The sequence below is a fragment of the Hoplias malabaricus genome, chromosome Y (genome assembly GCF_029633855.1).
Source record: "Hoplias malabaricus isolate fHopMal1 chromosome Y, fHopMal1.hap1, whole genome shotgun sequence".
Taxonomy (NCBI): Eukaryota; Metazoa; Chordata; class Actinopteri; order Characiformes; family Erythrinidae; genus Hoplias; species Hoplias malabaricus.
Genome location: NC_089820.1, coordinates 22,285,440 through 22,313,249, shown reverse-complemented (window position 1 = coordinate 22,313,249; position 27,810 = coordinate 22,285,440). Strand labels below are relative to the sequence as shown.

The 27,810-nt window shown below is 37.7% G+C and overlaps 1 protein-coding gene across 7 annotated transcripts in view; it reads right to left on the bottom strand.

Moving 5' to 3' along the window:
• Positions 1-27,810, bottom strand: part of LOC136678213 (electrogenic sodium bicarbonate cotransporter 1-like) — a 48,945-nt gene that overhangs the window by 5,107 nt on the left and 16,028 nt on the right. For 2 of the 7 annotated variants that reach the window (XM_066656173.1, XM_066656172.1), the window contains exons 5-25: positions 22,847-22,982; positions 20,837-20,997; positions 19,433-19,612; positions 17,660-17,755; positions 16,523-16,599; positions 13,168-13,325; positions 12,858-12,945; positions 12,526-12,680; positions 11,384-11,497; positions 10,624-10,798; positions 9,405-9,538; positions 8,880-9,151; positions 6,836-6,903; positions 5,245-5,430; positions 4,939-5,052; positions 4,519-4,680; positions 3,314-3,492; positions 1,218-1,290; positions 963-1,031; positions 706-879; positions 97-261 (exon numbers count right to left, since the gene is read on the bottom strand). In XM_066656173.1, the coding sequence (XP_066512270.1) occupies positions 97-261; positions 706-879; positions 963-1,031; positions 1,218-1,290; positions 3,314-3,492; positions 4,519-4,680; positions 4,939-5,052; positions 5,245-5,430; positions 6,836-6,903; positions 8,880-9,151; positions 9,405-9,538; positions 10,624-10,798; positions 11,384-11,497; positions 12,526-12,680; positions 12,858-12,945; positions 13,168-13,325; positions 16,523-16,599; positions 17,660-17,755; positions 19,433-19,612; positions 20,837-20,997; positions 22,847-22,982 (2,936 nt within the window). Of the gene's footprint in view, positions 1-96; positions 262-705; positions 880-962; positions 1,032-1,217; positions 1,291-3,313; positions 3,493-4,518; positions 4,681-4,938; positions 5,053-5,244; positions 5,431-6,835; positions 6,904-8,879; positions 9,152-9,404; positions 9,539-10,623; positions 10,799-11,383; positions 11,498-12,525; positions 12,681-12,857; positions 12,946-13,167; positions 13,326-16,522; positions 16,600-17,659; positions 17,756-19,432; positions 19,613-20,836; positions 20,998-22,846; positions 23,400-27,810 lie in introns of those variants that run through there. The other 5 variants (XM_066656171.1, XM_066656175.1, XM_066656178.1 and 2 more) reach the window with 5 other exon arrangements.

The following is a 27,810-nucleotide window of genomic DNA, read 5'->3' as shown; positions in this document are numbered from 1 at the left end:
ACTGCTTACATCTACACAGTATTTATATTTGTTTATAAAAGTATATTAAAAAAATATATTTGTTCATAAAAATTGGAAACGTCTAGGGATACTTACATCTTCTGCATCACTGTCTAAGCTCCCTCTTTTCTTCTTCTTCTTTTGCTTCTCATCTTCTTTCTTCTTTTTGTCTTTCTCTGGGATGACATCGTCTAGGAAGCTGAGGTCTTGCTGAGAAAAGACGTAGTCCATGGCTTTCCTCACAGCAACCAAAGCCAGGATCTGGCCATTCACATTGTGTAAACATAAAAATAATATTACACTGGGTTCAATGTTAAAAGAGAAGGCTGTAGTCAAATGTGCCAGAAAGTCAAGGCTTTCTGCACTTTCTGTATCTTTCTATTCACTGATAACATGTGAAAAGAAAAGAACACACTGAACTATCCAGTCTCCGTCAGTGTTTGTCAATGAGCCTAAAGGAATTTGCACATGATTAAATGCCTATTCCTACAGGAGGTTAGCAGCTTCTATATTCGGCATAAGAAAGCCAACACAATAGTTCTAAATTCATATAAGAAAACAACATAAACAAATTAATCAAATTAAGATTGTTCTTGACTTGACTACTAAATTGTTTTTATTAAACTGGACTTTATCTGTGTCCAGAATATCTATCTCAAAATGGCATTCTAAACCAGAGAGCAAATGTGAGCACACTGAACACACCATGACTGGGAAAATAATGGCAGCCACAGTGGATTTGAGAATCCAGAGCAGGGCCAGGCACAGCAGCTGGATGAAGGTGAAGAGGTGGACCTTGCGCAGGGGCACGTGCCGCAGGTAGATCAGGTCCGGCTGGTGCTTGGCAGGCATGAGCAGCAGCTGCAAGCGGTCCATGAACTAAGAGTAATGTAAAGCATTATGAGAATAGCTTGGTCAGCATCCAGGAATATGAATGGTAGGAAAATGTGGCTGTAACTCACCTGAACTCCGTTGAGCGAGGCCACCCCCATGTAGAGGAAGACTCCATAGAGGACAGGCATGGGAATGAACTGCAGATCATAACAGTGAAGTGCTTAGCATGTCAGACACAAAGCATTGATGACTGTTACTAATCCCCTGAGGTTGATTTAATAACACCTGATGCCTTTTTGAGTAGACATGGATGATACCTAAATATAAATGCACTATATTTTATTGTCAAATAAATAAATAAAACTCCACTCCGTCTACATTACCTTTAAAATGGGAGACATAAAGACAGACAGCCCAGTGAGAAGGAACACACAGACACCAGTCACCCTTTGCTCCCTGTAAAAAAAATAAAAAAAAAACAGATTAGTTCTGATATCTTGCTTCTGTTTATGATTTCTCAAATATCATTATGTCTGCTCTATTTGCACTGATCTGTCTTTCATGTGGTGGCATGGTGGCACAGCTCCAGAGGCCTGGAGGTTGTGAGTTCGATTCCCGCTCCGGGTGACTGTCTGTGAGGAGTTGGTGTGTTCTCCCCGTGTTCACGTGGGTTTCCTCCGGGTGACTGTTTGTGAGGTGTGTGGTGTGTTCTCCCTGTGTTCACGTGGGTTTCCTCCGGGTGCTCCGGTTTCCTCCCACAGTCCAAAAACACACGTTGGTAGGTGGATTGGCGACACAAACGTGTCCGTAGGTGTGATAAAATGTGTGTGTTTGTGTCTATCCGTTGCCCTGTGAAGGACTGGCGCCCCCTCCAGGGTGTATTCCCGCCTTACGCCCAATGATTCCAGGTAGGCTCTGGACCCACCGCAACCCTGAACTGGATAAGCTCTTACAGATAATGAATGAATGAATAAACTTTCAATACTTTATCTCTTATCCATCATATTAGCCACATTAAACAATGATAAAGTCCCTTTCAAATACGTTTTATATCGGTTTTACATCTTAGATATTAAATTTCAGAGATTAGCCTTGCATTTGCAATAGCTATTATTATCTCTCACTCAAAGAATATGGCTGCTACAGCTTGCTGTGTATCAGTCTTAACAGCCTCAGGTGTATTCTGATTTCAGCTATTTAATCTGTTCATCCTATAACCAGTTGGAAAATCTGAGTCCATCCCTAGTTGGTCATTATCAAGATTTGCGGACAGGAGCGTTCCATGTCAAAGTCCCACATTTCTCAACTTTCCTCTGACCTTGTTGATTTGTTTCTGTTTTTTGTGTGTTACTGCATCCAGGTCTGGGTAGAACCTCACCACCTGGTTCTTGTACATTTTTATTTGTAGTTTAGTTGTAGTTCCAGAATGCTTTGTCCCTTCTGTTCAGAAATTCAGGTGGAGTGTTAGGATCTCTTCTGCACAGTCATTGTGCAGGAAATGTTTCGGGAGACTCCCAGAACAACAGGGATCCAGCTTTCCAAATAAGAGCAAGAACCTTTACATTCTACTTTCTCTGGCAGTTTCATTAAGCTCTTGTTACTGCGACGGGATATTGACTCTAAGTCTATGACTTTGTGTAGCAGCTCCTTGTTTGTGAGGTCAAGAGACTGGACCTTTGAACATAAGGTAGTCTTTCCATTCGCCATGTTGGAAATGAATTCTCACTCCTTCAACTGTAGTATTCCATCAAACAAACTGGAAAACCTCCTCATTGAGGATTTTGGGTTTGGCTTCAAATTTACTTGTTCTGTTCAGGTTTTAGTCACATTAGGTTTGGATAAATGAAAAATAGTTTTTTCGGTTGCAGTAAGTCAGGCTAAAAGCAGAATTAATTAGAGTAAATACAGAGAGGGGAAAGCCATGTTGACCGAACACACTGCCATATCCACAAACCTTGCTACTAACTGTTCATCTAAAATACAACCCTTTCGCTTTGGAAGTAGCAGTAAATAAAATAAAAATTAAGTATTTCTGGTAAGTTATGCATATGTTAAAAGATCCAAGTTGTATTTTCCACAAGTCTGTGGTAGCAACACTGTTTCTATTTGTGCAGCTTACAGCTGAATCAATATCGCCTCCCTGAAGTCTTTCTAAATAAGCAGCGTTTTACACAAATGTGTCCCACTGTGCTGATCTCCACAGTCAAGCAGCAAATAAGACCACCAGTTTATTGGTCTTCTCACATAGAGGATGAGGCTGACATTAGACCAATGGAAAACATTTTTGCAGTCAGTACATACACAACATATATTAAATTGTATATATAATTTAATTAAATTTTAATTACATATAAAATAAGTATCTATATTCTACCCAGACTGTATGACCACAACACCTCCAGGCCTAGAGTTAACAGTCTAATACAACTTGTATTGTATATTGTCATGAATGAAGGCTTTTTATGTTCCCGAAACGTACCTGACACCCAAAAATTTTGGCTGTTCCCCAGGAGCTGAGGTCTCTGTCTCCATCTTCAAGCTGTCTATGTGGGCGATAGAAATAACGGTAGCAGCTACATACCAGGGCAGACCCATGAAGGAACACAGAGCAATTAATACTGCCACCCAGAAGAGATCCAGATGGTAACCTGCGCCTTTCTGTAAAATATAAACCAGAGAGATGAGGTGGTAACATAGGGGCAAACTGTGAGATTCTGATTGTCTTACAGCACTGGTTCTAAATGCCTTAACAATACACCGGTGACTGTGCAATCGAAAAGAAAGGCTTAAAGTAAAAATTTTGCAGCTTTGCTTGTGTTATCTGACTAAACATGCAGTGAGTTGATGGTCTACGTCTACTTTTCACTAGAATAAAGGGAACTACTTTTCAACACCTATCCTAAAGTTCTAATCCACTAAAAGAAAAAAGGCAGTCCGGATCCATGTTTGTTGTGACCTAACCTGGTTCACCTCCACATGACTCGTACAAAAGCAATAAAACAGCCCTTTCTTAGCAAAGAGGCTTTGAGATATTTGATGGAGGACACAGTGTAAGGAGGCAAGTATCATGTTACATTCCTCAAAGGAAAATGAATGGATTGTTTTCAGCTGCCTCACAATCCCGTCCTTGTTGGGCTCCTCAGAATCTGTTCATACTGGGAGCAACAAAGAGGTCAGTTGATGAGACTGCTGAATAAGCATTGTGGAGCCAGCCTGAATGGAGAATTTTTATTTCAAAACAAAATTCAGCATATGATCTGTAATATCATGTTATATAATTAGATTATTCAAAAGAAATCGATTCAAAATGTGTAAGTGGCCCTCTCACCATGGAAAAGCTACATCAGAGACTTTGAACTAAATCAAGAAGCAGCCAGTTTATATTTCAGGCTTATTTCCATCCCATTTTAACACTGCCCATCAGGTGTGACTCAACCAGCATGTTAGTGCAAAGCTGATTTTACATCCAATTTCTTACTCACTTCCTAGAAATAAAACAGGAGTGCAAAAATAGCTCTGCATTCACAGGAGCTCTATAAATATAGCAGCACAGGCACAGAGTGTGTGCCTGGCTATGTTTGCCCACAACCCTGCAGATTTTTCCTTCCTTTACCTAGGTGGTGCAAAGTGAGCATGCTAAACCATCTGTCCCAGAAGCTCGCAAACTACTCATGCTTTATCTACCTTCAGTTTGTGCTCCTTGCGGTTGACAATGACAGCAGTGATCTGCTGGTCCATAAAAAGCAGGATGGTGACCAGCAGTGCAGGCAGAGCAGACGCCAGATAAACCCACCAGGGGTTCCCCCCAAATGGTGCCACAAACCAGCCACGGAGAGGGCTTGTGGGCTGCAGAACAGGAGAAAGGACAGATTTGGAGGATCAGAGGATAGGTCCCATTAAAAACTGCTAAAATGCAAGTCAATATTGGACAGAAACTTTGAGTATTTAAAATAATATCACAGGTCATTGCAATCTATACATTTTACATTTTATGTATCTGATTTTGCAACCAACCAAAAATATCAATGTATTTGGAATTTTATACATTATTATTCACTATAAATAGTTATTGATTTTATACTGGGAAAAAAATGTGAGTTTCACCTTAAATTCCGTTGGCACAATGAGCTTGGGAGTATCAACACCCACAAAAGCATCGACACAGCAGAAAATCAGAATAGCCAATATAATGGCAAAGTCACTGATGAGTTTCCTCACCTAGAGAGAGAAAGAAAATGTAAGTATAAACTGCTAAACTACTTCATGATGTTATGTTATTATGATGATCAGGATGCTGCCCTCTTAATTCACAGCTTTGTGAATAGATTAAAGTTACATGCAGGCAAAGGGGATTCATTCTGCACTGCTGGTAGGCTGAAGTATACTGGATAATTCTATATGGCTGCTTACCGTGGTAGGGAAGAAGGGGCTTGTCTTAAACTTTTTTAGACACATGGAGCAGGTGTATGTGCCAAAAAACAGAATGAAGGACATGAGGGTGATGTCGGGCACAAAGTCACAGGCCTTGCCCACCAACTCCCCACCATACTTCAGACATTCTTTCTTCGACAGTGAGGACCAGGTAGTATTTGTAGGCTATTGTACAAAAACAGACACAGGTTAAAAAATCTACTCTGAGGATCTAAATAAGTTAAATGATTTAATTTAGTTTTAATCAGTGAACTCAGTAAAGGACATTCAATAGTAAACTCCCAATTACCGTTATCTCTTTTTTGTTCCACCAAAGTAATGTAATTTGGAGATGTAGAAAGATAGCCTACATGTTTTCGATGAAAATAGGGACAAATTATGGAGGTGAAGAATGAAATTTGTATCTGCCCTTGTCCCGTACTACATCATGAGTGCAGGAGGAGATCTGAGACCCCTTTCAGGGAAACCACAAAGATAGTGGCAGAGATTGTATTATAGGCATTAAATTTCAATGAGCTCAAACTGAGGGCACCTGCTGACAGAGCCCATTGTGACTACATGCCTTTTTTCCTTTGACCAAAAACCTGTGACAGAGTTAAAGTTTCTGTTATGGGGAAGCTGTATGTAGCATGGTTGAAATGAGGTGATCATGTGATTTTAGAGTTTTCTTATGGGAGCAAATTTACATTAAAAATAAAATACTGTTGTAATTGATCTTGCTAAAGACAAGGGGAGTTCAGTGAGGGATGGCTGCTGTACTGAAAGTGCCATAAAATTTTAAGAGGTAACACTAAGTTTTTCTTGGTTCCTTTTAGTGAAGTGGAAGGTTAGTGTTTTCACTAACTACACTCCTACACTGCGCCAAAGCTGAGACTTGGGCCTGCACTGTGGTGATTGAATGTAAAACTTGAGTGTGAGGGGGCTCACGGTTGTAGTTAGTAGTACTAACATCTGATTTTAGTTTTAACATGTTGTTAAGAAGTATAGCAGTTTTAACAATCTGGTGAGTGATATAGCTGTTATAAACGTGCTTTTGAAAGTGATATTTTTGCTATGCATAGTGGGAGATTTTTATTTAAAAGCACCAATATTCGTGCTTGAGTATTAGCTTGCCAGTAAATGGAGCATTTGAGTTATAGTAAGTCATTTTTGTTACATTTCGATATTTCAGTTTTGAGCTTTAAGTTTGTATGAGAGGTTGCTGGTTTCACGTACAGTACGTTTTTTGTTTCTATTTCATTATATTTGAGAGAAAACAGAAGCACTATTTTACTGGACCCAAAGCCCCTCCCTTGAAGAACATTAACAGATGCTTAACAGAACATAGGACACTACATATAGCTATTAGTGTAATAATGGACCAAATTTCATGCAAGCTTGGGTATAATATTTAAACGTGTACTACAAGTTGCTAAACATTACACACTGTTTCAGTTGTACCTTATTGTTTTCCAATACATTTAAAATGGTTTTAGAGATGCTTCATATGAAAAGGACAGACTGCTTTTACCAAAGACAAATACATATTTTAAACTTCAAAGTATTTGAGACTGATACATAAAGAACTTACAAGATCTGTGAAATTATATAACCAAGAGGTTCCGTCGTCTGCATCATTGTAAATATCCGACCCGTTTACTGAAAGAAAAAGAACAGGATGCATTTACCTACATGTAGAACATATCTTTCTTTTAACACTTTAATTTCATTAGGTTTTAATAAAGTGATTATTTGCATATTTGTAGCTATTCATAATTTAAACATCAGCATTGCTATCAGAAAAGAAAAAGTGGTATTGTGTCTAAATGAGACTCACATTTCCCAGTGATACACTAAATCATACACAGCACTAAGCACTTAGACACATTATTCACATAAAAATGTTAATTGTTACATGACCATTAAAAGGACAATATAAATATATAATTCAAACAAGGAAACATTATTGCCGGGCTAAAATGCATGTGTCAGTCAGATCTAAAACCAGTTGCCATCTGATTCATACAGAGCATTTCTGTCAATTTCAGCACCAGCAGGTGACCAGAAAAAAAATTATAGCTGGTGTCAAGAAAGTGAGGCTAGGACACCTCTAGTGTTGAATTATATTACATTAGGCTTGTCCTGTTTTCATCCTCCTTCCAGCAGAACTAGTCTCAAGATAAGTCATTACTTCCTTCTGCTGGTGAAGTGCCACACATGGGAGCTGTGTGCAGGCCTTGGTGCATGCTGTGAGCGTTCAGTAGCCTTCTTCTGCATTAATCTTTAAAGAGCCTTATAGCTTTGGCTGCTCATAACTGACTGGGACTACTTTGTGCCCAGCTGTTGCTTCTTCCACAGTCTGTCTGAGGCATCATGAACAAAGGGAAGTCAGGAGGAGGGTGAAGACTATCGCTTCAGAGGCAGGCGGTAGGTGGCGGATAAAGATGCTTCCCGCCCACTGGCCCACCCACAGGGGAGGTAACCCTGTCACCTCCATTTCGCCATGAGCATATTACTGCATCCCTGCTGAGAGTGCACTCACACAAACACGTCCCCTCACGCACACATGAATATCCAGCCTAACACAACAAATACATGGTGTCAGCTGCTACACATGAGGATCGGAATGGCCGTTGGCAGCACTAACAACTGATTCCTGAGAAATGTTATGGAAAAGGGAATGGAAGTAACACTACAAGAAAAATGTTTAATAAAAAATATAATTTTTTACATGCATTAGAGTGACACACTAACAAATTCCAATTCAGTCCACATTCAGCACACCCATACTCTTAATGGTTCGTAATATCTGAGTTCTGGTGTGCTGTGACCTGTAAAAAAAAGTATGGACTTGGGAAGAGTCAATGAAGAAATTGAGAAATGCTGTCCTATGCAATACCAGGACTTTACTTTCTGTTTTATTTATTATTAATTTGTATTAAATTTATTTAATGAAACAGTTTAAGGTTATGGCTGGATGGGTAAAGTCGTAATGTCCAGATTAAGCTTGGCCCCATACAGACATTACTGTTCATAGTTGAAAGTACTTTCTATAATGATACACTTCATGTGCAATCCAACTGATTAAAAAAGGCACTTATAAAATCAGTAAAAAAAATCATGCTGTCCACTATTTATTAATGTGCAAGTGTCAAACCATTGTTTGCTGTATTCAATGCTGTATTGAATTAAGAATACCTTTAATTTAAGCATATCCCAAATAAATTAACATTTTAAAGTACATTAAGAATCATATTGCCTTTGAACTCAAGCATTAAGGGCATATAGTAAGCCATTTGCTTGTCTAAGCAACCAAAAGGCTTGTTTCAGTGTGGAAGCACTGTAATATGCATCAGTTCACTGAAAAATGGACAGGACATTCTGCAGTTCTTTCAGCCTGGTCAGCAGTGCCTATCACTCTGTGCATATACAGTAGGCTAAGGGTGACATGGCTGACAGCTTTAAAAGGATAAAGCTTTACTAACACACACTGAAGCCTATATAACCCTATTTGAAAGTTCTATAGGTTATAAAAATTTAAGTACCTTTTTATGTCCAACCAGCAAATAAAGACCATCTACATTCAGCAAGGGATCACCATTAAGCAAGAAAACATTTAGAGAATTGGTTCCTACCTAAAGTGGGTGCCATGCACATGCAGTCATACTGCGTGACATATTCAACCTTGAAATCTGAGTTGATGGGGTAGTAGTGGGCCAGCTTTAGCATCTTCTTGAAGGCGTCGTAAATGAAAATGAAGCTGATCAGTGAGGAGAAACCTTCTTCAGTGAAACGGGTGAAGTACTGCACCAGGAAGCTGGCGTCAGTAGCGACCAAGACCAGACAGAAGAAGGCTGACCACAAACCGATCCATAACCGGAACTCCAGATAATCAAACTGGTTGTCCCTGCAGGAACCAAATTTTTTTGTGAATTGGCTGAAAAATATATTGAGACTCTCTATGAAAATATGTACCCATGAAGTAGTGCATACTGTGCAATAGCGTAATACATGAAAACAGTTAAAAATACAGGAAGATCCACTCTAAACCTGGAAACCACTACTAGTATACAGTGGAGATTAAAAGTAGGGGAAAAACGTATGTAACTAAGAGCAATCCCTGTGATTTGGTTATATGTATGAATAGGAAGACTCAAAACCTGCTGAAATTGAAGAGGAGCCTCTCAAACACAAGCACAGGCCCTGTGCTACTGAGGATCGTAAGAGGTTGTCCAGCTAAGAGGCAGAAGACGGCTCCAGAGACAGCGGTGCCCAAAAAACTTTCCAGCACACCCTTTGGAGAGACAGTTATTCATCAGTGGAAGAATTAATTACATCTTTTGACATTCTTGCATATTGTATTATGCAGGAGCACTATGATGATGATGTCTCTGTCCTAGCATAAAAGTTGTTGTGTATGAGGCATTTTCGCTTACTGACTGACTGACTGACTGACTCCTAATGTTGAAATGCGCACGCGTGAGTAGACTGTTAGTTCAGCCATATTTCCCATTCCAGTGTATGAACTAAATTTGGAACCGTTCTGCGCATTTCCACCGACATAAACTGGTTCACAAACCAGAAGAATTTGTTCCTAGTTGGAACCAAAGAACAGTAAGTTCTTCAGTGTGAACCATGGCAGAATAATAGGAAACAAGACAAGAACATGCTCGGTTGGTGTGTGTTTCTGGGGCTGTGTTTGGCGTGACACCATGCGCATTGGCCAGAGCCTCAGCTCTGCATTAAGTTCACAAGCTCAGCAGGATGGCTCAGAACTCTGCAACATTTACACAGGTATTATATCTCACAAAGAGAGGAGAACTGCTGAATTTGTCCCATTTAACATGAGTGTGTGTATTTGTGGTGTAGAGACATTTTGTGGTGTTTTTTAATAACTCCATATATATAGCTGCACACAGTCACATTGAACTTCACATGTTTTACTCTAATCAGTTACATTGAATAAATAAGTCATTGTAATTCTTAAAATAAACAAAATGTTCTCGGTTTTCTTTGTTCTTTGGTGGTAGATAATCTAGTATTAATTTTTTAAAATAAAATAAACAAGGAAAAACACTGATGCCGGTGTTAAATATTATGAACAACATTTTGTGCTTTTTTTCATTACTGCATGAATTAGTCCTGCCCTCCATATTTTCTGTACAACACAATTACATAATAAAAATCACATGCAAAAAAGAGATTGATATGAAGCACCAAAGAGTCTCCAGATCTTCCAATGACAAGGGTCAAGGGTATTTTGGGCATTTCCTGTTTTTACAATGTCAGAAACACTTTTGTGACAATGGCCCTATGGCTAATGGCGGTCTGGCAAATCTAGGCTTGCCTAGTTTCTCTTTGATCTTGTTTTAAAAATACCTGCATGTTTTCAGTAGCATCCCCAAGCAATCCTCCAAATGTGATGGCATTAGTAACCGTTCCTAAATAGATGAACAGAATGGCAGACAAAGACTGGATATGCAGTGCATCATAGAAATCGCTGGCAAAGAATGGAGCTTTCCTTTTGATGTCAAGAATAAGGCCTCCGCAGAATCTGAAAGATTTAAAATTATAAGAATTCAAACTGTAGACCAGTGTCTTAAAAATGTTTTTTCCATCTCTTATAATTCTTTTCAATGTAGGTAAGTAGACAATTTATTAAATACATGAAATCATCATATATCTATCATATGCTATATGCTATACATATCATGTGCTATCATATGAGAGAGTATTAGGGCTACAATGTCAATACATTGTTTAACTAACGTCATGAATTATAATATAATCACAAGATAACAGTGTTTGCATAGTAAACTGATAGTAGTGTTTAATATGATAAAGCAGTTGAGTACACCGTTATGTTGTTAGAACACATACCCAATTCTAACATGGCTATAATTGAATTAAAACCTTGGGAACCTGTCAGGATCGTGCTAATCATCTAATCAGTACTGTTTTAGCAACCACACTGACGCTTTCTTTTCCCCTCTGTCGGATTAATCAGTGAGAAATGTTCATCCAAACTCTTAACCTTTAATGAACACTGGAACATTCGATCTGTTGGAGCCATTGTTTAGGAAGCAAAGAACTAAGGAAGGGGGGATAAGTGAGAAATCAGGTGCATTTTGTAACTCACCGCCCCGTCTTTTTCAGCTCATCACCAACTGCGTGTCCTCCACCTCCGTGTCCCCCATCATGAGGTGTATCCCCATTCATCTGCACATTCTCCCCTCCAGCGTACATGTTCTTCCTGGACAGCAGATACAAAAATTACAAACAGAGAACATTGAACAGCATGATGAATTTAAATGAAAATTGTCCTCACAATATCTGCAAATAATGATTACAACTTTACTTGAAAGAAACCATAATGATCCATTAAAATTAAACATGTACATGACATATTTTTATATAATTTATTATAAACCTTAACCAATACTTTTTGGATTTTTTTTAGTTATGTGGATATTAAGGTAGGGACAGTCCCTCATGTACACTACAGAAAACAATTCAAATAAAAGGGAAAAAAATGGAAAGCAAAAGCAAAGGAAGATAACATTATTATTTAATATTGTTTGGAAAGCTGTCCAAAATTAAATTAGCATCATCTACTACTTTATTAATTCTATTTCCCATTACAGCGATTCAAGCATCAGCTTTGATTTACTTATTAGTCATCAGCAATATACAATTTTTGTTATCTTATCACCAAGCCCCACTGACCAGAAACCAAAAAGATGTTTATTTTTGAAGCACAAAAAGAGACTGATTTAACTTATATATCTACATTCTGCACATAAGCATTAGCAGTATACAAAGTTGTACAATGGCATTGTGCCCACTGTGCCGACACAGATTGACTGACGTTGAGACGGCAGCCTGCCGACACTTAAACTAAAGTCCAATAGACGTGACACGGCTTATCTCATTAACTGTTACCCTGCTCTTGCTCTTGTTTGGCTCTGTCTGTCATTCAAGCTACTGGCTCCACAGGATGAAGGGAAAAGATTCCCACTGTGTTTTATTTTAAAGAGCATGGTAAACTGAAAGGTCAGTTAATTCTTTCAGTTTATTAATTTTTTTCTCTTCAGAGAACTGGAACATGTGAAGGCTTTTAAAGTATTTTTAAAGGATGCTTATGAAAACCCAGTGGAAAATATTTGCCTAAAATAACCTTCCTAATTGTTTTTACTGGACAGATTCATTTAAAATTTCTCACTTTCCAGTATATCACAAATACTGATGATACTCAAATGATTGCAGAAATTTTGTCAGAACCTTTTGTCTGAAGATGGGAGAGACTTTGGAGGTTCTATCCTGATGGTAGGGTCCCATTCGCCCGGTGGGAGCACAATGACTTCATCCAAGAACTCATCAATGCCAGCTAGAAGGTCTTGTCTGTCCTTGGCTTTGTACGCAATGTCATGAAAGACCTTCATGAAGAGGTGATAAGGTAATACTGATTAGAGACTTCTTCAAGACATCATATCTGAACAGAAGTTCTGTGATTGCACAACAGTAGGGCCCCATTCAATACATTTGCAGGTCATTTCTATATTATAAATAAAGTTGTCTACCACCAAATATAAAGCTGTTTTTTGTTGTCTTACCTCATCAGACATAAGGGTGGCAATTGCTCTACCGATTTCATGGTATGACTTGGCTTTTCCTTTTGGTCCAAGAAGAATGAACAGGAATCTATATAAAACAATTTAGCACTTAATTATGTACGTCTCATGGGAATATGATGACTGCAGTAAAATTCTCCTACCAAAAATATATGGCTATGATCTCTGATCTAAAGCATAGGACAAAGATAATCAAAGTCAACATACACATACAAGAGTGATAGCCAAAGTAGGGACCTAAAGATAAAAACAGTTAGGTTTTGCAATGTTTCAGGACTGGAACTAGTCCTACCTGGTTGGAACTGGCACTTCTGTTAGTGCCCCCAACATAACGGCCTGCTGCAGCCTCACAAAGGCCACAAAAGGGGTGTCTAGGAAGTCTACCTCCCCAACCAGCACATTAGAGGCTTCTGCATCTCTAGGCAGCTTCTTCATAAACTTGTTCTTCAGCTAGACACACAAACAGCAGCAATTAATGAATCCGCACACAGCAAAGGACAAACAAAAAAGAAAATCAAGCATTCATTCCCTTTCATAACATGCCAAAGAAAGACATTAATAAGATTCAGGGAGTCACTCATGGAGATGGATGGTCAAACATTGGACTGCTACATGGATATTAGACCTGCATACCTTTCTTCTGCTTCCACAGAAACCAATGGTAACCCAGACACTTCTACTAAATTTAAGTAGTGCTTGAAGGGTAATGATACCTCTACTGCTGAGGCACTGTAGGCCAACTTCAAAGCTAATTTCATTAGTGGACACACACCCTTTGAGTCAGTGCCACATATAAAATTTACAGACCAAAGATTATTAGTATTCTCACCATGGCCATAAACTGCTATTGGGTAACTTTTCAAATACTGCTCACAAAGACATTATCCTCACTCTTCATATCCTTTTTGTGGGCTATTAATTTCACACACACAAAAAAAAACAAAAAAACAAAGGCACATTCAAGTATTAAAACAATAAATTAGTTTTATAGTCTTTGTATGTAAGAACCGTGGTCAAGTATTAAGTTCATAAAATTTGAATTCTGCTTGTTTGTCTCATTCGATTAGTGGCCAAGACATTCATAAATGTGGCACTTAACAGTACATTAAAGTACTGCCATAAATGTCATACTAAGCTGATATGGGCTTTACTGGGTTATTCATTGATGGGAGAACACTACAGTGGAACTTCAACCTAAAGCATCCAAGGACATACTGTCTAAGGACACATGGTACACTGCAGCAAACACTGATTTTTCCTTCAAGAGGTGTGGCAATAAGGGACTTTGATACACAGTTTGAAGATAATAAATTGAGATTTCAATCAGTCCAGGGAAACAATTGTATATGACTTGTAGAGTGCATTGTATTTGAAAACAAACACTTCACTAAAAATGTCAAAATAAAGAATCATTAGAAGCTGATCAAACACCAAACGCCCTTCTGTCAAAACAGAGAAATGTACCGCTTAAGTGTGTGCGCAATTTCAGCAAAGATATATTACAGGATCTGTATCTTTTTATCCTTTTGATATCCAATCCAGTATTTTTTTGGCTTCTACCCACTGATACCTAAATGTAATTTCTAGATCTCTCACATATTCTTAAACCAGTGGCACAAAATGTACAAGGCTAAAAACAGTTTCAAATTTAGGTTGATATTTGCCTGGTTGCCGATGATCTACTCTACACAGTTTTCAAAAATGCAGTTAAGTAGTAATTTTAATTTTATGTGTGTATTTTTTATTGATATAGATATCAATCTCAAACAGAGCATATCCAACTTTTGCAGACAGGTCCTTTTTTTACATTAAAATTGTAATATCAACAAAAACTGTTGACATCAGTTTTTAATCAGCTTCGCTTCAAGTAACTGAAAAAGTTATGTTTTGAATAGAACAAGGCAGTCAGATGAACCATATCACCATCACTCTAAGGGGTGCAGATGTTAATATCTTAACTAGGAAAAGCTTAACTTGCAGTGCCAGAAGAACTCCACAACGTTGCTGCCAGGCTACATGCTTGACTCAATGGTTTAATTTAACACTTAATAATATATTAAGTGTTTTATAATTACTTTGCTTCCTGGAGCAATCCTTCCTAGGGGTAGGATTAGCATTATGCAAATGTCCAGGGGTGAATACTTTTCTTTGAATATATTATCTGTCGGTCTATGTGACTCTTAAAGCCAAAGTGACCAAACCTTTTTTTTTCAGGTATTTCATAACATATGTTTGTAGAATAAAAGGGAAAAAAGAAAAGAAAAAAAACTCTTCTAAATAAATCTCCAGAAAGAACAAATGAGGCGGAATATTTGGTTAATTCCTCTCTGTAGACGAATTCCCTCCTTTTGTCAATGACAAAACTGTTAACAGACTTTTACTGTCTGTGATTTACTGCATTGGCTAAAAATCATGTTGATTAGATATTTAATAATGTTATGGAAAAACAATAAAGTAGAGGGGACTCACTCGGACTAGAGTAAAATTTAGGCTCTTGGGTGGTGCAGCAATCTAAGCTCTGGGCTTAAAACTGGAAGAGAGCCTAAGCCAGGAGTCTTAGACAGCAAAAATATGATTATAAAAATACATAAAAAAAAAAAAAGGAAAAATTCCAAAGTTTAACCTCAGATTTGCATTGTTAAATACCAGATCCCAGAAATTCCCAGATATTTGAGAATGGTATAAGGTTTTAGCTGAACAGAAAGTGTTAGTGTGACAGGCCATCAGGTTTCTAAACTACACTCTCCTAACACATGGCACACAGTGATGCATCTAAACAAATCTGTGTTTACAATCCAAATCTGTCTGCATTTCTGGGGAACATAAACCACTCCACCCAGCACACTGGCCTCTTCCTGGGCCACCAAAATCAGGACATTTTCTCTGGCTGATCTGAGGCTGTCAGCAGCTGTGAATCCTAACAGGGTCAGCAGCTTATGGCACTTCATGAGGAATGCTTAGACACATAAAACTGTCACAAAAAGGCCAGCTACCTAAACTGAAGCTTGAGTCTTGGCTAAGCACTAAGGTCACACAGACTTGTCAGGTGACAGAAAAAAAAACATTCAGCCAATTTGTCCAGTTCCTCTGTTTTGTTAATGCTTGCCGTGCCAGATCAGAGACTATATCGCCCCTCAAAATTCCCTCAGCAAGTGGCTGAGCATTTCCTGTTGAGATTGTATGCCGGCAGTGCTTATCTACTCAGAATATGTCCTTGTGTACCGCTCTGTGGCTCCTTTTGTTTACGTCTGTGATGCACTTAACATCAAATTTTCCTGGTGGATAAACAGCCAAGGAACAACGAGTAGCAAATTCCAATGACATTTTATCTGTTCTCATGAGTGATGTGGAAATGGCATAAATGCAAAGTACAACAGAAGCTTTCAAAGAGTTGAAATGGACCTGGACATATCCAGAGATTATGCTGTACTTTGGCCCTACTAATTACTAACAAACAAGGTGCATTACTGTCAATGAAAGGCTTACTAAGTTCCAAAATCACTAAAACCTCAATCTGATTGAACCACAAGTGTCTTAACAAAGCAACCATACCATATATGGTCTTCCTTTCACTTAGTCTGCAAAATCAAAGCATTTAGTTGCAAGAGAAGTATGGAAATATTTTGACAATATGACAGTGTGCATACCTGATCTTTCTCTGGTTTATCAGAGATATCATTCATGCTGCTTGACGTCAAATTCCGGTGTGCAGTAGTAGGGCTACCTGAGGAAAATGAGCAGTCCTAATATGGTTAATCATATTCAGTTCCATATGGCAAAGCAATGAAAGAGAGTTCAGCACGAACAAGAAACAGTGGCCCATTCCACTCTGCATGCATAATTCAAGAGAAATCCAGAAAGCACATCTCAAACAAAAGCAAATCTCAAGCAAAAGAGAGGCACACCTAGTCTGAAACTGTATATGTAATGTATAATATGTATGTAATGTAAATTATCAAACTAAAATATTTATAAAAAATAAACTCCATGAGTCAACTTAAAAATGTGTGTGCATTTAACATGACTAATTTACCAAAGTATCACAGAAATTGATACAAACTGCCTTTCTTAAACTTAGTCACAGTTAAAATTTAAATACTGAGAAGCTAATGTGGTATGTAAGGTGGAACAGCCAATTTACCTTTAACAGCTAAACCCAAAGCTGGCAAATTACGTAGTAAAATTAATAGTCCACTTCAGGATTTTATTACAACTCTATGGTTTCTCTAATCATTACAAACAGCATCAGAAGTATAAGTGAAGTGGAAAATAACTTTCTGAAAAGAAATTATCCATCTCTAGCTAAACCAAGACTAGGGTGCCTTGCTGCATATAGTACAAAGAGGGAATAAAAGACAAAGCAAAGCAGAGCATTCCTGATGCCACTGTCTATACTTGGTCTATATTTGAAAACAAAATAAATTGCAATAACGGCATGGGTGTCAGTTTGATGCAGACAAAGAAAAGCTGCTTAAAAAGCTTTAAAAAATGACGAGGAAGACAAAACTTTGCTTATTTGTCTTGTTCAAGGTTCAATTACGAATCCAATGCTAGTGAAAGGAATGTATCAGAATCTTTGTTTATGATAAAGTAAAGCTGAGTGGCATGAAAAGATCTTGGAGTAAAGATGACTACACTGGCAGATATTTAATATTATTTAATGTTATATAACCATGACAAGCTGAACAGTTATTCTTTCACTATTTCTCAACAAACACCACATACATGTTAGGGTTGACTGTGACGTGGATTCTAGTGTGGGGGGCTACAGTCACTTGACTTACTAAGCCATCCCATGCTCGGACTTCCAGGGGCTTGCAGCTCTTCCTCAGAGGCGCGAGCAGTTAGGCAAGGCACTGAGTTCTCAAGTGGACTACGAGCTTTAAGTGTCAGAAGCAGCAGGAGAGAAAGAGGAAGAAAAAAGCAAAGCATTTAAGGAAACTGAAGAAAGGTGTCCTAAAGCAAAAGTAGTGATGTTAGAGTTAGTTTTTGTGAAAGAATGTGAAAGACTGGAGTTGCATCTTATTAGATGCCTGAGGAAGTAACTTGTTTAACAGGCCAATCAGAAGCCATCACTTAGAATAATAAAGTAGCTCAGAAGACATACAATGACTGCTGTAAAGGTACACAAATGAAAAGCTTAACTGCTGTAATTTACTTTTTTTTTTGTTAGTTTGGCATGTCCAAATCTCGAAAATGCATGAAAGTGAAATTTTACAAATCAAGACAAATTTACTGAATCCTTCAAATATCACTTTTAATAAGATGAAAGATGAAAAATGTTAAAAGTTCAATCAAGCAATATAAGTTAATAACTATAATATATAACCTCATATAATTTTGCTTCACACGGCACTAAAGAAAATGTTTATCAAGGGTGTGTACAGCCATTTACAGACAGCAGCTTTTGTGGATATTGCATCCATACAGATACTGCTGATCAGTCAAACTTGATCTAGGCCATGACCTTAATGAAGATAGTATTAGTGTCATTAGCCAACAGCCACTAATAAATGATATTAGATTAGCCTGTACATAACAATGTACTTCCTTAAAAAAATCTAATGAAACATCACATTGTATGCAACATTTAAAAACAAAATGACATACACAGACATTTCATTTCATTAAACACAGTCAGTACAGAGCAGAATGTAAATGTGGGTGGGTGCTGTAATGTTTTAAGGGAGTTAGTCAACTGTAAAAATTGAATGTTTAGTAAAAGAATTGATGTAGGTGTAATTCTTTACTAAGTCTAAAGTTAGTGAGAGGTTTTAGGACTATGTTCATTAGAAACATTATATGTACATCTCCTCCTTTAAGTATCATCCAGTATTTGGATGAGCCTTAAAAATCTGCAGTTTTATTTGTCTAATATATTGTAAACTGCATCAAGATGAAGTGATGTAAAATGCTCTAAATGTCAGGATGATCAATAAATCAAACCCATAAATGAGGTAATTAAAAGAATAGTTTGGTGAAATGAAAAGCACTAAAACATTGAGGCAAACCTTGCTAACATTTGAAGCAATAATTAACAGGTCTCAGTTCTTTACTGCAGTCACAGAAACAAAAGATATCATTAAGAAACTTTTTGTGTGACTGGTGGCTTTTAGGTTTAGTTGGTAACAACAGCCTCATTACTTCAGTGATAAAGTAAGGAAGTAGACTTTGGACACTTAACACGTCATCTACATGTGAAGTAGTTGAAAAATTGTGTTTTCATACAAACTCATATATATACACCAAACTATTCTTCTAAAGCTGGGTACTAGGGGCTGATTATGCTTAGTTAGTTGTGATAAATCCTGTACAAGTGTTTTCAGCTCATGAGGTATTTGAAAGCTAACATCTGTATAAACATAAGATCGTTCAAATACCTGCAAATGTGTCATTTATATGTGCTGTGGCAGTTGAGACCTATAGAGCTATTGACGTACGTAATGATGTCGACTATTCAAAAGAACACAGCAAAATCTTCCTTTGAAGATTTGTGGACAAATGATGGACTAGGTAAAAATGGATATAAAACTGCACCAAACTGGCACCTGTATTACCATTATCCGTGTTGGAAAACAGCCTACTTGCACTGGAGACCGTTTTGCCAATGTCAGCTAGGGAGCGCAGATTGGATTTTTTGGTCTGATGACGATGCTTCCTCAGCAAGGTGTACATGACCTTATCTTTAAGGTCGGCCTTCAACTGCCCGTTCTCTATTTGACTGTCTGTAATCATCTCTGAAACACAAGAGGAAAAAACAGTTTGGATTATTTTATTTCTGCTCATAATAAAGTCACATAAAGCTCCATACTTCTGTCTATTCTCTCAAACATAAAAAAATACATTTACATTAATCAACTTTCAATTATTTATATAATTAATTGTATTTGCATTCTGTTGCATCATCAACCTTGAGGAAAGTAAAAACCATCCAACATGTTTTAGTGATACATCATATTCTAAACTACAGTATCAATGACAGAGATCTATTAAATTCCTGGTATCTTTGTGTCTTACAGTTCACACTATGTTCTATTTTCATAAAGAAGGTCAGGAGCCTGGGCATAAAGCTGGGGCCCTTAGGCCTTGCTTTCTAAAGGGTCTAGTGCTTAATGGCAAAACCCAGGAAAAAAGGAAAGCTCTATATACTCAACTCCTGAAAATCAGTGCAAGGACTGGATCTCACATCTCACATATATATCAAACAAGAGAATTAAAATTAAAAGGACCACTCTGGCTTGATTTAATAAATGGTATGTTCACATGTTCTGTTCCTAGTCCAAGCTTGCCTTCACAAAAAAGTAGTCAAAATTCATTTGTGTTTTATCTGGAACATCTCCAGAAATAAATGCTTTGGTATTTTAACTGCCGTTTGTAATAAATTGTCTGAATGTTTTAAAAAAATCGCCGTTTTTAAAAATATTCTTAAAGTAAATATGAAATTTTATCAGTGGTGGTTTAATAGTGATCTCTGAAACTTCAAACCTGACCTTCTACTTACTGTGACTCAATTCAATGTAAAGGAAATAAATCTAAGTGGAAAAAAATCTCTTTGCTTGCCCACAATGGATGCACCCACCCGTAAAGCTGTGTTTGCTGTTGCAGTGGGATCTGAAAGTGGCATGTATTAAAGAGATCTATAAATATGTCCTGACCTCGTAGCAGTTAGAAAACAACTTAAAAAGACAGCCGGTTACACATGATGGACCATTCATCATATAACCAGCAGTGATTTAGTAAATATCTCAGACTCCCATACATAAAGCAAAACATTAGTATGCAGATCAAATGATATCTGCCTTACAAACTCACTTCTACCACGATGAGTAGTTATAAATGATAATTTCCTATTGCACAACACTGTATGTAGTGTAGCATATAGTGTAATTTTCATTTGTTTATATAGCTGAGGCTATAATTGTTCAAATCTGGAACCATTGCTATAAAAAGCATATACTCACCCACAACCTGAGGCAGAGTGGTAGCCTCCAGGTCCAGCATGATGGTGCCTTTTTCTATACAGGTCCTGAGTTCAAAGAGACTGTGCAAGGAGAGCGTGGCTACATGAGGCTTACTCCATCGCTCCCCACCCTTCTCCACCTTTTCTTCAAACTTGATCCACCTGTGGATATGCAAAATCATTGAGAGTGAATGTGTGGTACACACTGTGTAGATGGAAGTTGTCTTATATCAACTGCAAGTTCTTTTTATATGGAATAAAAGGTGCAAACAAAACTTTACATGACTTGTGGTTTAAACAGGTTGTTGAGGGTATTGTAAATTACAGGTGTCTTAATGCTGTTTTCAAGCTAAATACCAGTTGCAAGCCTGGCAAGTCAGTTTAGAAAACAGTACTTAAACAAAACAACTGCTTTTAAATAAGCAGTAAGCCAGGAGCCTAAATTATGTTACTTTACTACTTTCCTTAGCCAATCAATAGGAATTTCTGCTACAAAGTGTTGACTATCAGGCACAGCTGTGAAATATTTAAATGGATAATATAATAGATATGGACTAAATCACACAAAATTTTAATTATGACACTTAGAATGTTACTATGTTTTCCCCAAATGCTGATTTTCACCAAGCTTTCAACAGACCCAAGTTCTGGCATGTGTTAATAGCTGCTGAGTAAGGACCGTTTAAAGAGCTTTGGAACTTAACATGTCCTTGCCTTCCTCAGCGAAAGATCAAACCCACTCAGGTGAATAGAGTATGTGAGTATGGAAGGCCCATATTTTAAAGGGCGTCAAAAGACCATAATTGACGTGTGCTGTGGGACCCATCTTTTTTTCAGAGATCAAATTCCTGTCTGAACAAGCTGCCAAAAGATCTCTCAGAGGAAAATGTTTAAAAACTGTGCCTTTGCTATCACAATTCACAACTGAACTGGGTTGATGCTCATACTTAAATTATTTCTTTCTGTGTTATAACAGAATCAAATTAAGTAAAAAAAAATTGTTGACAACTATGTCATTTTAAAGGTGTTGAATAATATATTTACAAAGTCAACCACAATCAAATGACTACACCTTTTTTTAATTTGCCATAATACTCTTGTCCGTATGAGTGTTTTTGCTGAGCAAACGACCACAAAGCTGTTGGTGGCAATGTGCCACAGACTCCGGATGTATTTTCATGAATTTGTCACAGATTGTAAAGTACTGCTCTACACATTACAACTATCAAGTCATGCTTTTTCATGAGTAATTCACCTAATTTTTTTTCCCTTTTTTCCCTTTAAGTTTAATTTTTTAACTTACATTATCTTTCTTTTTGTTTGCACAATGAACAGCAAAATTTTACAAAAAAATATTAAAATATATATTTGTAATAAAATTACTTTTGGAAATAAATGTCAAATCTGACCATCACTGTATGGGTCCTAAAACAATAAGTGGAAGAACTTGAATTTGTCTGGAATTGAAAATGGAATATTTTTCATATATTCTACTCATAACATTTGGTAATTTTATTTACACAAGCATTTACCAAACCGAGCTTTATCCAGCAAACATTAATTCATAGGCTATATTTGTTATTATGTCTTGCAAAATATGTCTGTAAATTAGTTTTGTTCAAAATGGCTGCTCTGTATTGTGCTTCATTCCGGCTTTCTTTAGTTTAGGTCAAAACACTACTTATAATATCTATGTGAATAAGTACAGTTAAACCACTGTAGGCCAAACATGCAGATAAACACTGGTTCCTTAGAAATCACAAATAAATTCAAAACAGATGGTTTATGCAACTGAAGCACTATAAACAAACCCTTTATTTCATACATGCAAATGTTAAGCTCATATTTTATATTTAGTAATTTTTATTTTAATGATATGGACCGTTTAACACCATGGCCATGGACATTAATGCTCTGTACAAGATCTAAGGGTCACCTCTTCATCCTTTGACATTTTCTCAATAAGCAGAAGATAAGAAAGTCAGGTCCTGCATAAACCTGGGGATCTTACCTGGCTGTCTCTTTCCATTCCATCTCCTGGCCGTCCACTGACAGCAGTTCATCCAGCTCTGTGAAAAGTTGTGGAGGTGCTGGCCCATCATCTTCTTCACCCAGGATGAAACGAATGCGTTCAGCTGCTGGTGAAACTGTATGGGGAAAAATACTGCGGGTCAGGGGCTGAGCTCCACGACTGTCAACTTGTGCCTTGCCTTCTTCCCCTAAGCCATTGGGCCTGATCTCTGGTTTTATCTGAGAAGTCTGCTCAGGTGGAGGAGGGATTTTCACTTCAGACAATTCCTGCTCTGAGTTTAGGTCATTGTTTTTGTCTGAATCCATTTTCTCTTCTTCTTCTGCTACATTCTTCTCCACATTGTTGTTGTCCAACGTGTTCTCTGAACTTTTTTCTGAAGTATCCATCATAAACCCCTCCAAGAAAACGTTGTAATCCTCAGATATACGTTTGGTGAGGATGGATGAGAGAGGGATGGAGGTCAATTTCAAAAGCCCCCCTCTGCAGCCAACACTTAGACCTTCATTAAAGCACTCCCAGAAGCTTGCTGTCCCGTCCCCTAGTATAATGTAATGACACCCAGGTAGCTAAAAAAGGGGGTCCCCCTGTCCTCTAACAGCAACAGCCCGCCCCTCTGCCATTCCACCAGTAGCACCCTCTCCATTGGTCCACAAGCTCTGGCACACTGCCCTTAGTCCCTCATTAACAATTAGGAAATGTTCCACAAACTGCTCATTCTTCACTGGAGGGCTTTGCTTTCCTTCTCCCTTGTCTTCTAATTTAAATATTTGTCAGGCATCAGTGCTTGCAGAAAAAAAAGTCTTGCCAACTTTCAGTACCGATAGAAAACACAATATTGCTGAAAGATGCAACGTCAAGGCACTGGGCAGTTAAGAAGCAGTTTGAGAAAGCCATTACCTTCTGGATCACGGAATGTGAAAAATTGAAGGCCCCTACTATAACAAAAAAGAGACTTTTTTTCTACTCCTTGTATAGAGCTCATATATAACTAAAAATGCTGATTTAAAATTAATCAGTAAAATTGTAGTGAGCTTTGAGTTCAACTGATGAAAGCATGTGTTGGTTAGTGGACAGAATATTTAATACAGGTCGGAGCCCAAACCAGTCCAATATTTCCAGGCTCACATGTTTGTGGCTAGACAAATGAGGTCCTCCTAGTCCCTAGAACTAGAATTTCCAAATCATACATTATAAAAAAGACTATGACTCTTCAGAGAACTAAACTCTGAAATGGTTTGGTTTCTTCAAAGACAGATACCTGTTTATACTGCACTGCACAAAACATTCATAGCAGGAGCCGGGTCATTATTCCATATGACAATAATGAAAACCTTAATTCTTGTTTATAGAAAGTAGCATTCTGAAATGCAATACATATTATTCTGATTTGTCTTCAAGAAAAATAAATAAAGTACAACTGCACTGTAATTGACTGGATGAGTTATCACTCCTCACCATCCTCCAGATCAGTGGGCAGAATTGTATGACATGTCACTTTTCAAACTGTGCTTGGACTGAGTTGCAAGAAGACATTTTTACATCAGGGGTAATGTGATGTTTTAGTCACATCATTAAAAGTTTGTGGGCTGCAAGGGAGGGGGTATTATTGCTCATTTTTGCTTAAAATAATTTCTTAACGTCTAACACATAGGAATTTAATAATCAAACCAGCTGAGTAGGAGGTAGAGTCTGTCACAGCAGAACCCTTTTTGGTTGCTTTGGGTTGCTTAGTTGTCCCTACACAGACTGTGGCCCTGAGCTGCATACAGACAACATTGCAATGGATGCCATGTGCTAAGCCTTGGAAAAGTCCGCACCTCACCCAGTTGCTAAGTGAGGCTTAGATTGGAGAGACGGGTCGAAGGATGTAGCTAAAAGGAGACAAGGGGGTGTTCAATATGGGCGAGTGAGCAGAGAGAGCAAGCACGAAAAAGGAGAGATGGAAATGAAAATCACATCGTTCAAATGGGTTTCAAAGCTGTGGCTTCAGTCGCCAAGAGCCACAGGCCTGCACAAAGAGGACTTTGTCCCTGAAACAGGGGCTCATGGGAAAAGCAAGGGAGGGAGAATACTGCCCGAAAAGGGGCTTAGTGAAGCTGCCACTCCAAGCTGGAGAGACTCATTTTGGCTAACACTGGCGTACAATATTGCCTATACAGTAACCATGGCAGCACCTACTCAGTGACCAGTGGTGCTACTGTAAATGTTTGAAAAAAGAAGAGAATGTGTAAAAAAAAAAAAAATCTAATGTTATTCCTATCCCATAGATTTGCCTCATTAAAATGTATGTAGCCTGTAGCTGTATATTATTCCAAAAAGGGGAATAATAAAGCAAAAAGACTTCCTCCAAGTTTTGGTAAGGTGCAAAGTTACTACACTGTGATGATGTAAGCAAAACACCTACACTCTGACTGGATTTCCGATAGCAATGATGAAAGCTGGCAGTGGGGGTTGATGTGAATGAACTACATGTTTAGCCTTTGAAAGCAATGTCGTAATCCGCATCATAATTCTTACACATAGCATGCACATGACAAACACAAAACCACGCACTCTAATAATATCGTCCTATGTTGTGTAGGATAATCCATTGTATAGGGTATGTGCTGGATTGATTCTTCGATTGTTTCTATAGGCTGCTGGGGTTGTTTCTGCACCTGGAATCAACAGGGTACATAAAAATGCAAAATTTTGGAATCTAATAGAGCAGCATAACTCAGACTCCCCTGTGTTCAAGAGCGCAACAGATCTTACTTGAAAAGAATAAGCAGCAGATAAGACAATCAGCCTTTAAAGGCATAGCTTAGGATTGTAACCCAAAAATATTTTTTATAAAATTCAGAATATGTTTTCTCATCATTTGCTAACTCTACAATTTGTTTGCATGCTCAAAACCAGTCTAATGTGTTTACAAAGCCCCAGTTTTTCTAAATGAGTAAATAAACAAACTGTCTCATTCCGGTATGCTGGTCTCTCTCTCTCTCTCTCTCTCTCTCTCTCTCTATTTTTGATCTCTGAACATTCTGGATAACTTAAGTTGGAAAAACTCAGGAGATGGCCCAAACAACGCGATTTACAAATGAGTTTCTGTGATAATTTAAACAGTATTTTCCATATTAAAAAACATGACGCTTGGAACTGCATTTCCCCACAATCATAGATGTTACTTTTAAATATTTAGTATATAGGTGAGTCTTTGCCCTTTGACACTTTGCCACTGTTGTGTAGTTAGGGAAGAGCCATATAAACTTTTATTCATGCATTATCTGAGTTATATGGCAATATGTATTGTTTTGTTGGGATAGGGATTAAGGAATACATAGCTGTAATGTTGTAGGGTCCTTGGAGCTTAACAGTACCTTGTTCATGGGAATGACTCTTGTGGTCATAAAATAAGCTCAGGAACCAATGGCCTTCCATTACTAGGTCAACATCCTCACTCCAAAACCAGAAACACCACAGTATTCCTCTTCCATATGTTATGTAAGGTATAATGCATAAGTATGGTACACTGTCAGAAAAACTGTGGTGGTACCTTTTTCTGACAATGTGGGGGTTACCCTCAAGGGTACATATTCTGTACCTTTAATTAGGGAACATAGTTCTACCTTCTTCTTTTTAATTTTAATGTTTACAATTGTGTTGATACCGCGACCCTGAATTGGATAAGCGGTTACAGATAATGAATGAATGAATGAATGAATTGTGTTGATTTCATACACCCAATTTCATCTACAGGACTTATGTTATTGTATTTAAACAGAACTATAGTGAAACAAATATTAATCTCTCCTTCTGGAGAAGAAAATATAGTGCAGTTTGCAGGAACAGAACTCTTTAGTTGACTAGTTAAGGCAAAATCACTGTTGTAACTTTAAAGTTGCATTTACACTGTTTGTACCTTTAATGACAATAATGTAACTCTACCATACCTTTTGTTATGATAGTAAAGCATTACAAATCAAACATGTCAGCATGTTTCACATTAATCTAGATGTTAAAAGATGCATGAAAAGTACTGGTCACCTTATAGCTTTAAACACTGTGCACCTCTTTCTTGGAAGCAAATAGGACAAGGACACTGGCTTTGTATCTCCTCCTGGCAACAAACACTAGCTGGAAGCACCCAATTAACCACATATCAAAGCACAAAGGGAACTTGAAATTCACTTCCGATAGTATTCCACATTCACTGACCATGTTGTGAACAATGAGAGTAGGCTTAAAAAAGAAGAAAGAGAATAGTAACTGAACAATAAAGGCTAACCATAACAATTATCTGTGTAAATAACTGGTGTTACTTGAAATTAAGTTCTACTGCAAAGAGACTAGTCCCCAGAAGTTTATTCTATTGCTATTTTAGAGGTTTCAAGAAAAAGAGAAAAAGGAGCCAAACGAAAATGCATTTGAGGTGTCACATGCCTGTGATCAGAGGCTTTTGTCGTTTGTTCGCAGCACAATGATGCTTCATTCAGATTGGTGATTGTTCTTTCAGCTAGTGCCCACCCCAACCACCACTTACTTGCTTCCTAACAATGACAAATACTCAATGTCTGCAGAAAACCAAGCTATAAAATCTTTTACAGTTGGGATGACACTGTTGGGATGGAAGGGAATGACCTATAAATTATTAAACAATTACCAATATTAATCAAACTGTTGATATTTATTCATTCTTCATTTGCTGAGTCTATGTATTATTAGAATTAACATTCAACATTTGGGCAGGGGTTCCACACTAGTAGCCCAGAGAGACCAACCAAGGCTGTATACCATGTGATCTGTCCAGAGATCCTTATTTCTTCAAACCCCATCAACAAACCAAAGAATAACAGCATGGATAGTCACAAGACACTATACATGTAGATCCAATACTTATGTCCCTTCAATCAGACTGCTTTATACTATTATGTAAAATGTGCAGAAGGTCAATCCCTAATATA